General features: G+C 36.3%; 1 protein-coding gene across 2 annotated transcripts in view; it reads left to right on the forward strand.

Annotated features, from left to right (window-relative positions):
* LOC109819421 (polyribonucleotide nucleotidyltransferase 2, mitochondrial) overlaps positions 1-9,375 on the forward strand; it is a 10,689-nt gene extending 1,314 nt beyond the window's left edge. Inside the window, exons 3-17 of one of the 2 annotated variants that reach the window (XR_002241531.1) lie at positions 1-34; positions 150-275; positions 352-513; positions 706-825; positions 2,353-2,490; positions 2,624-2,786; positions 3,402-3,527; positions 3,772-3,902; positions 4,134-4,353; positions 4,599-4,682; positions 5,367-5,446; positions 7,223-7,366; positions 7,477-8,157; positions 8,719-9,109; positions 9,200-9,375. The exon at positions 1-34 is cut by the window's left edge and continues 119 nt beyond it. Coding sequence is in view for 1 of the 2 variants with exons in the window: in XM_020385142.1 (XP_020240731.1) it covers positions 1-34; positions 150-275; positions 352-513; positions 706-825; positions 2,353-2,490; positions 2,624-2,786; positions 3,402-3,527; positions 3,772-3,902; positions 4,134-4,353; positions 4,599-4,682; positions 5,367-5,446; positions 7,223-7,366; positions 7,477-8,157; positions 8,719-8,823 (2,314 nt within the window). In the remaining variant the exon portion in view is untranslated. Of the gene's footprint in view, positions 35-149; positions 276-351; positions 514-705; positions 826-2,352; positions 2,491-2,623; positions 2,787-3,401; positions 3,528-3,771; positions 3,903-4,133; positions 4,354-4,598; positions 4,683-5,366; positions 5,447-7,222; positions 7,367-7,476; positions 8,158-8,718 lie in introns of both variants that reach the window. The other variant, XM_020385142.1, reaches the window with a different exon arrangement.

Raw genomic sequence — 9,487 nt, forward strand, 5'->3', positions numbered from 1 at the left:
TGGGAAACTAATATTCAATCCTACTATGGATGAGGTGCTAATTATTATCAATTACATAACGTTCCTCCTAATTTTAAGTTCTTGTTTTGATTATCAATTAAATAATGTTATTTTGACATTTTCCTACAAATTTGTGATATTTGATGCAGCTAAGCCTAAGTGATCTCAACTTGGTTTATGCTTGTACACGGGATAAAACTTTGATGATAGATGTACAGGCCCGTGAGATCTCAGAAAAGGATTTAGAGGCTGCTTTAAGGCTTGCTCATCCAGAGGTTTGAAGAAGCTGTTTGCCTTTTTTAACATTTTCTCCTATAACAATTTAAAAATGTCATTTGTCACTATTTTCAGGCTGTCAAATACATTGACCCTCAAATTAGATTGGCGGAGAAAGCTGGCAAAGGAAAAAAGGAGTATAGATTGTCAATGATTACAGATAGGACCTTAGAAAAGGTTAAGAGCTTAGCAGAAGAGCAGATTGAAGCTGTTTTCACAGATCCGACATATGGCAAGGTACAGTGTTTATTCTTCTCTTAACCAGAATCAATCTTGTCCGTTTTTTCGTTTTTGAGCATAGAAGGCGAAGCTCAACACCATGAGTTTGTGATCTACTAATTGATTTCTAGCAAGTAGTGGAACTTTTATCTGTTTTCTTTTGCTCAGAGTCTTAGACTATCTGCTGACTGATATGTCATTCACTTTTAGTTTGAACGAGGAGAAGCCTTAGATAAAATTACACAAGTTGTTAAAGCAAAACTTGAAGAAGTGTGCGATGAAGATAGTTTGAAAGTTCTTCCAAAGGCAGTGGACACTGTCAGGAAAAAGGTACTGAGGAGTTCCTTGTAATTAATATATCTTTTCAATATATCTTTTGTTACATTTGCTCTTATAACTGCATAAAAATTATTGATGTTACACCTACATGCATATAAGGGATTCATAATAAATTTTCTACGTAATTAGTAGCTCCTATAATTTGTTTCTGTAGTTACTACTACGCATCTCCCTTTTGAAGATGTAATCTATGGTTCATGGGAGTCTTTGAATTGGATAATTTGAGCTAGCGTTTATTTGTGAAGTTCTAGTCAACCCCAAACATTTGGCATAAAGGCTTTGTTGTTGTTATTTTTGTAGCATTTGTTGTAAGATTTAATTTTCGAGGAAGTGTCATGTCAGTCTTAAAAGAGAATAAGAAAAATAGGGCGCTTATACTTTCAGCGTATAAGAGGAATCATCTTACTTGCCACTACCTCCGTTACAGATTTCTTATGTGCTTAAGAATTCTTTAATCCTCAAAATTTATAGGTCCATTGCAGCCTGGTCTTAATTTTTGGATTATAAATGAAAGGCCTAACGCTCCTGATGGGGGACGGTCACCGAGAAACTTAATCGGTAAATCATCGGAGAAACTTATCAGAGGTCGATGATAGTGAGAGGTGGCTGGTTGAGATTTGAGGATGGAATAAATAGATCAAAGCTACTGAAACAAGAAAGATACAAGATAAACTCGATAAGCTGGATTCACTCTCAGCGCCTAACCAAACAATGTGGCTTCATGCCTATAGAACCACCCCAAAACATCTCTCATAACTCATATTTTATTCATTAATTTTCCATTTTCTCAAACAAAGAAATGCATCATTATTTATAGGATTAAATCCTAATTAAATCAAACAAAATGTAATTAAAAGGTTACAAAAACCATAAATATCCCAACTAACAGATAAAACTAAGTAACTATTCCAACTAAAACATCTTGACTAAAATCATATCAAATCCTTACAAGAAAATTAAATCCTAAAATCTAATCTTCAACGTCCTGCATGAGCTCCCTTGTTGGGCAATGACGTTAACTAATTGAAAAATGATGGCTCTCACCTTTTTAATCAGTGCATTAGACAAATAAAGTTAAAATATCCACCATTTTTTAAGTTGTGAATTGCAAATTCAGCAGGTTTACACAAAGATAATATGTGTTGGAGATATATTGCAGGCTTATTGATTTGGTATTGTTTCCTTTATCTATATGCACCTAATACTTGATTGTCAGCTGCCTACTTCTGGTTGTTTTGTTCGTATGTTGTAGTGCTAAAACTTAATTTGTCTTGACAAGTATCTGTTTATGTTATGTCAGTGATTTCACTAATTTTCTAGATACCATAATATTACTTATCCACAGAGTTCTACTGTGAATTCAGTGGACTATTGCATCAGATCAGCACATCATTTAACCCCTAGTCAATATTAGAAGGTCCATTATAACTATCTGACATTTAGAAGGTCCATCATAACTATCTGACATTTATGTTCTTATGCATAAAGTCGAGTGTGTTTGATTTTTTTATCTTTTAGGTTGTTCGAAGAAGAATTATTGAAAAGGGTCTTAGAGTTGATGGGAGAGAACTTGATGAAGTTAGACCTTTGTATTGTGAAGCTGGTACATACCCAATCCTGCATGGATCTGCAATCTTCTCACGTGGAGACACTCAGGTGTGTGATTCATGTTTCTAAATATCATTTCCCTTATATCTAACGATTGAAAGATATTATTTTTACATGTCATATGAAATCAAGCTGTTTCTTCTGCTAATGGTCCTCTTTCATTTTGAAATTATCATGGCAGGTTTTGTGCACAGTAACCCTTGGCGCTCCCAGTGATGCTCAACGGTTGGACTCTATTGTTGGTCCCCCAACAAAGCGCTTTATGCTTCACTATAGTTTTCCACCATTCTCCATTAATGAAGTTGGCAAACGTGGCGGACTTAACAGACGTGAAGTTGGGCATGGTAATTCATCACTACTCAGCCTATTTAACTTGGCTATGCTTTAGCTGTTTATTTTTGGGGTAGTACTTCCTACTGAAGCTGAAAATTTGAATAACTTTTTGTTTCTTTTATAATCTGTTTTGCGAGTGCCTAGTGACAGTATAATTGCTTCCAGGGAGAAGCAATCGGCTAGTCGATCTAAATTTAGTAATAGTACTCAAATCAAAGAGAAAATTTTGAACAGTAACTGCCATGGGTACATATTGGAAACCAGGATCCTTCTTTTATATCATGTGATGTGTGATACTTTGCAAATGTAAATGCAGCTTGCATATTAGAGAACAGAGTGAAATTTGTGTACTCATATGTGTTCATTTTGATATTTATATTATATTAATTATATTTCACATTGTGTCACTTAGCATATTGTGTCATATTATATATATCATTTATGGCAAAACAACTTATGATAATAAATAAATATGTAATGGGAGTCCAATCTTAGCATATGATTACAACTCAGCTCATATAATTGGCTCTGTAATTTTGTGAAATTACTATTATAGAATCATATCGGACTATCGAAGTCAATAGGAAGCTTAAAACTGTGTTGTTGAATTTTATTAACTGTTTCAGGCACTCTTGCTGAGAAGGCTTTGCTTGCCGTCTTACCTCCAGAAGATGAATTTCCATACACTGTTCGTATCAATTCAGAAGTAATGGCTTCTGATGGTTCAACATCAATGGCAACTGTATGTGGAGGTAATATGTTTGTTTTCTGTTCTTCAAGATGTTCAAGTGAACATTGACTTTCTCACTAAAGCACATTCTAGTCAAACCCTTTTAGTAATAAATCTTTAGCTAAATTGAATTTTTGAATGGTAATGTTTCTTACACTTGGGCAGGTATCCCCTTGGACTTTTCAGCCTCCATTAGTATTTGGTTGCTGATAGTTTCTATCTAACCTTTGTTAGCTTACTAACTATTATCTTGATCTTATCTGTAGGGAGCATGGCTTTGATGGATGCTGGTATATCATTAAGAGAACACGTAGCTGGTGTTTCAGTTGGTCTTATTAGTGATGTAGATCCATCAACCGGGATGATTACAGATTACCGTATAGTAACAGATATATTGGTAAGAACAGTCATTCACCGCAAATTAGGTGTTGAAACATCATTCACATGATTTACTTTGGAAATTTCATAAAATGGGGTCCCCATACGTTTGAAATCAAATGAAATACAGAAAGAGGACCAAGTTAGCAAAATTTTTCTTTGTCATGATGTTAACCTTTGCGACAATGTACAGATGTCCTTCGCTGTTTGGAAACTCTCTTATTTGTATTACATTGTTTTCTAATGCTAGGGTCTTGAAGATCACCTTGGGGACATGGACTTCAAGATTGCGGGAACTAGGAAAGGAGTTACTGCTATTCAATTGGATATAAAACCTGCTGGCATTCCTCTAGATATAATTTGTGAGTCCTTAGAGCCTGCTCGAAAAGGTCGCATTCAAATTCTTAATCGGATGGAGCAGGAGATAAGTGCACCACGTGTTATGGATGATGGAAGTGCTCCACACTTAGGTTGGCTACTTTGTAATTCCTCAAGGGCATATGCTTTTGTGGTAGATTGTTATATTTTTACATGTATGCATGTATTCTTGCATTTGCATATCTGCGTCTGCAGACATATGAATATGCATCCTATATTTATGTTCCGTTAGGTTATTAGTCTGATTTTGCTGGTTTCTTTTTGCAGTCACTCTGAAATTAAGCAATGAATCTCTTCGATAGGTTATTAGTCTGATTTTGCTGGTTTCTTTTTGCAGTCACTCTGAAATTAAGCAATGAATCTCTTCGACGCTTGCTTGGGACTCTAGGTTCTCAAAGAAAAAAGATTGAACAAGAAACAGGTTTGTACACATCTTTTCTGGGAACATAAATTTGGTGTTGTAAATATATATTCATTTATTGGAAGTTGATTTTTTTTATTCATGCAGTTGCATGTTCTCGTTGTTACTCGGATCGTGCATAGATCTTCTTGTCCATGGTTATTTTTTATTCATGCAGTTGCATGTTCTCGTTGTTACTCGGATCGTGCATAGATCTTCTTGTCCATGGTTATCATGCTTGTTGTGTAGCTTAGAATTATATAGATCTTCTTGTCCATGGTTATCATGCTTGTTGTGTAGCTTAGAATTATATTTCATAAGCTAGCGTCAATGTGTTACTCTTAGCTAAGGCTACTTCTATAATCAACAACAAAAAATTGCTAGATGTTTTTTTCTTCCTATCTAGATGATGTCTGGTATACATTTAAAGTCAAATATGGTGGCTATTATATGGGATTGAGCATAATGTGTCATTTGTCCTATTTGGTGTCAACTCTTCCAAGGGGCTTGTTTTGGAAAAGAAATTTTTAAGCTTGATCCGATTCATACATTCCGAAAGTTCTCAGTTGTCTGTTGCCTAGGATGTTTTCTTGTTTCATAACTAGAATTTACTCCTTATCTTGCTATGATAAATACATCCTGGTCATTATCTGCATTCCTTTTTCTTGTTTTAGTTGAATGATGTGTTTGATTTTCCTCTTTAAGGTGCACGAATTGCTATCAGTGATGGAATGGCAACTATAGTTGCAAGGAATCAATCGGTTCTTGAAAAAGCTCAAGAGAAGGTATATTTTATTTACCTGATAAATTTGGACGCACATATAAGTTTTTGGCTTTTGTGCTAGGATATTCTTATAAGTGACATGTGTTTGAGTGCACGAGTTTTTAGGGCCGTTTACTCCTGCTGTGAAGTTAGTAAAGTCATCTCATCCTTTTCCCCTTCAAAATGAGATTCCCCTATGGATGGCAACCCGGAGTTGAGAAAGCTCCAAGAGTGTGCTGGTTTTTTAGTCTGGCAATCAACCTCACATCATCCATCTATATGGTGCCAAATTCCTGTTGGGAAACAAAGGAGAACCCAACCCCAAGATCTGCGTGAAAGTAAGATGAACTAAAATGCATAATAAAATAGCACACAACTAACCGAAATGAATGGTTAAGTCCAACGGTCTGGCCGGCCAACAAAGGTTTAAAGTTATGAACAAGGGAATGTCTTGCTGTAGTACCTTGATGGTTCGCAGATGGCTAAGTAGATCTATGTCTGATCTCAAGCTCCCAACTCTCCCAGGTTAGTTAAGAGAAGAAAGAGGTAAAATGACTTTAAGGATCCGCATTTGTATATGTGGCAAAACCCCAATTGAATTCCATGCAGTGTTGAAAAAAGCCCTGGTTTTGGCCCCCTAAGCAGTCCGCAAGGCAGAAGCACGGCAGAAGCAGTGTCTCACCGCTATGCTTTTGTTAAAAGCGGCCAATAAAAGCAGACATGGCATTTTCTGCTTGAAAACGTGGTAGAAAGCTTGTAAAAGCGCTATTTAGCACTTAAAAACACTTTCAAGCACTTAACAACGCTTTGAAAAAGACAAATACATACATTATACCCGACTGAAATCGGAACCTGACCAATTTTCTAAAGTACAACCCTCTGCTTTTCTCTCTCTCCTTCCCGCTTCCGTGACTATAATAAATGCTAACCCTAAATCTCACTCCAGCCGCCTTGCCTCTGACTGACTCCACTGCCTCTCACCACCAAATCCGCCTCCAAAACCTTATCGAGCAAGCTCCGCTTGCACCATCACCATCACAACATCTCCTCTTGAGCTCATTGAAGTTCACCATCACCATCTCCAGTTGAAGCTCCTCGACCTTCTTTTCCGGTTGAAGCCACTTCATCCTTTTAGTCCGTTCTCTCCTCCAATATATTTATACATATTTAAACTAGACTACATTTTTACTTGAAGTTTTTTGTTGCTAAATGCCCAAATCCTAAGCGGTGCCTCACCAGTTCGTGCTGCTTTCCGCTTTCTACAACCTTGATCCCATGCCTGAACAACGTCGATGAAAAGTTGTTGCAAAACATGTTATTAGAACTAAAATTTCTATCACATCTTTAAATTTTTGTTGTAAAACAACTCGTTTTTGAACTAGACACTCAAACAACTCTTTAAAATCATAGTTTGAACTTGTGTAAGGGCTGAAACAAACCCAATCTATGTCTAACGAGTTTCGAGGAATGGATGTGAAGGGTAGGATAACGTCTAAGAAGTGTATGATAAGTGTTTTAAATTAAAACATTTATCATATCATCGAGTACATGTTTGAATAAATGTATGCAGGTATCCAAGGAATGTCCATGAAGTTTCACTATGACAATGTGTCAGGTACATGTTGGGTACGGGTATGGCTTTATGATAGAAGTACCTAGGTAACACAGCTCATCACAAGTTTATATTAATTGATGAGATGAATTTCAAGGAAAATTGTTATTGTTCTGTTATGTACAAGTGTATATTTTCTCTACATGGTTTAGGAAGAATAACAATTATTGTTTGATTTTGCCGCAGATTGACTTTCTTGTTGGACGGGAGATTGAAGTTGGCAAGATATATAAAGGTGTCATTACATCAGTCAAAGAGTATGGTGCTTTTGTGGATTTAGGCGGCGGTCAACAAGGTCTTCTTCACATTTCTGAATTGTCACATGACCAAGTAAGTACTACCCTGAATGGCTGATCGAGATTTCTGCAGTATATGGGGGGAATATCTCTAGGCATTGCAATTTATTTCACACCTGATCTGCATTAATTTCTCTTCTCTAGGTATCTAAAGTCTCTGATGTTGTATCTGTGGGACAAGAGTTATCATTAATGTGCATTGAGAATGATATCAGGGGTAACATTAAACTTTCTTCAAAAGCTATTCTGAAAGGTGGTGGTTCAAAGAAAACGAGTTCGGAACACCAAGGCTCTATATTTCCTACGAAACCAGCAACTAGTGTTTTTACCTCTGAAGAGGCACTTGATGAGGCACCGACTAACAAAGAACAAAGTGAAGATGATGACTCTTTCATAACATCAACACCTTCGTTTGTAATTCGGAGTAGTTCAGAATGTGATTCACAGGACACTTCTAGTGAGAAGAAAATAGTCCCGAGGTCTGGAAAAGGTGCAAAGTCTCCAAGGCCTTATGATCCGTTACAGCAGAAGAATATTAGGAAATTTCCTATCTCTAGTGATGGTAATTCCATTAGGAAAGACAAGGAAACCCGGGCTACCAACAGATGTACAAAAGAAAGTGACAAATTTGATCTTGAAACTATGTTTAGTGTGTTGACGAAGAAAGTTGGAACAAATGATAAGCCTAAAACTGTCAACACAACAAAAGTCCAGGCCCGTTCTTTAAAGTTGGGAGACAGAGTAACGGCAACTGTACACCAAAAACGTACACATGGGTTGGTACTTGAGATAGGTGGAGGATTGCGGGGAATGTATAAATTTGAGGTATCCTCTCAGCAAAGTTTTTCGCTAAATATGAATTTTATGTCTTATCGCTGCTTTTTGTGTGTATTGCATTCATAAATTGTTTTTTTTTTGTGTGTATTTGTTCTCTCTAAGTCATTGAGTTTTCATATCTGACTAGATTGTTTATTTTATGTCGAAGTAACTTCATGCAAAATTTGTGATGTCCTCAATATTGACTTTGCTATATACAATTTATTATGTCTGTTCTGAATGTCGCAAGAACTTGAGATAATCAGTTTACTCTTAGCAAGATGCGGCGCAACTATTAACAAACTTGCATGATTCTGCTATATAAAAAATGGTTAACTGTGGATAGACCCCTTGCACTATCGCGAGTTGCAGATAGACCCCCTGTAGTTCTATTGGTGTGAATAGACCCCGGATGAACATCTTCGACTCTTTTAAGAGTTCAAAAAAAAATTAAAATCAGAGTAGATTGTGCCTGAACCAAAGTTGTGTATCAAAAGTGAAAATCGTGTTATACTAGTCAAAAAGGGAAAAGAGAATTGTTGTGGTAAACTGATCTACTCTCTTCTGCAGGTTAATGGAAGAACGGAGTTTGAGTTGGGAGAAGAGCTCCAAGTCAAGTGTTCAAGCTTCAACGGCAAGGGGGTACCTGTATTTTCTTTGGTGGAAGAAGAGTAATTTCATCTGGAAACAGCAACTGTTTCCAGTTAAGGTTGGATAAAATTTTGGCATATAAATCTAATGATTAAGTAAAAAGAAATTGATTTTGTCAAGGAGACCGAGTAATTATCATCAGATGTAGTTGAGTATGGAGAGATTCAGCTTTAAGTGCTTTGCTGCGGTGAAGAAAACTGGGAACCTACTAAGATATACATCACTTAATTACCATCAGGAGATCGGTTTGGATCATGTAGATGCTTCTACATTACTCATATTTTATTTATTTTTGATAATGAATAGTCAGGTATGTTCTTGTCTTGTTTTTCCACTATGACGAGTAACAACTAAATCTCATTTGGATCATTTCAGTGATATCTTTTGTAATTTACTTCAGATCAACAGGAAAGTGTTGGATACAGGAAGCTGTGTTGAGCATGACAAACTAGCTACATTTAACTCTTTCAATGCCTTAGAATTCAAATCTTTGGCATGATTATATATTGTTTTTCATTATATGCACATAAAAGCATTGAGCATCCCTATATAATCAGATAGCTCCCAGTTTAGTGACACTGTGGAGATTAATGTTCAATTATTTGTTTAGCTTTGTAATGCTGTTGTAATGTTTTCTACAGCTATTTCTCAAGAATAAATTGTTTTCAGCTTGCCCTGAGACAGTGCT

Source organism: Asparagus officinalis, chromosome 8, assembly GCF_001876935.1.
Source record: "Asparagus officinalis chromosome 8, Aspof.V1, whole genome shotgun sequence".
Classification (NCBI taxonomy): domain Eukaryota; kingdom Viridiplantae; phylum Streptophyta; class Magnoliopsida; order Asparagales; family Asparagaceae; genus Asparagus; species Asparagus officinalis.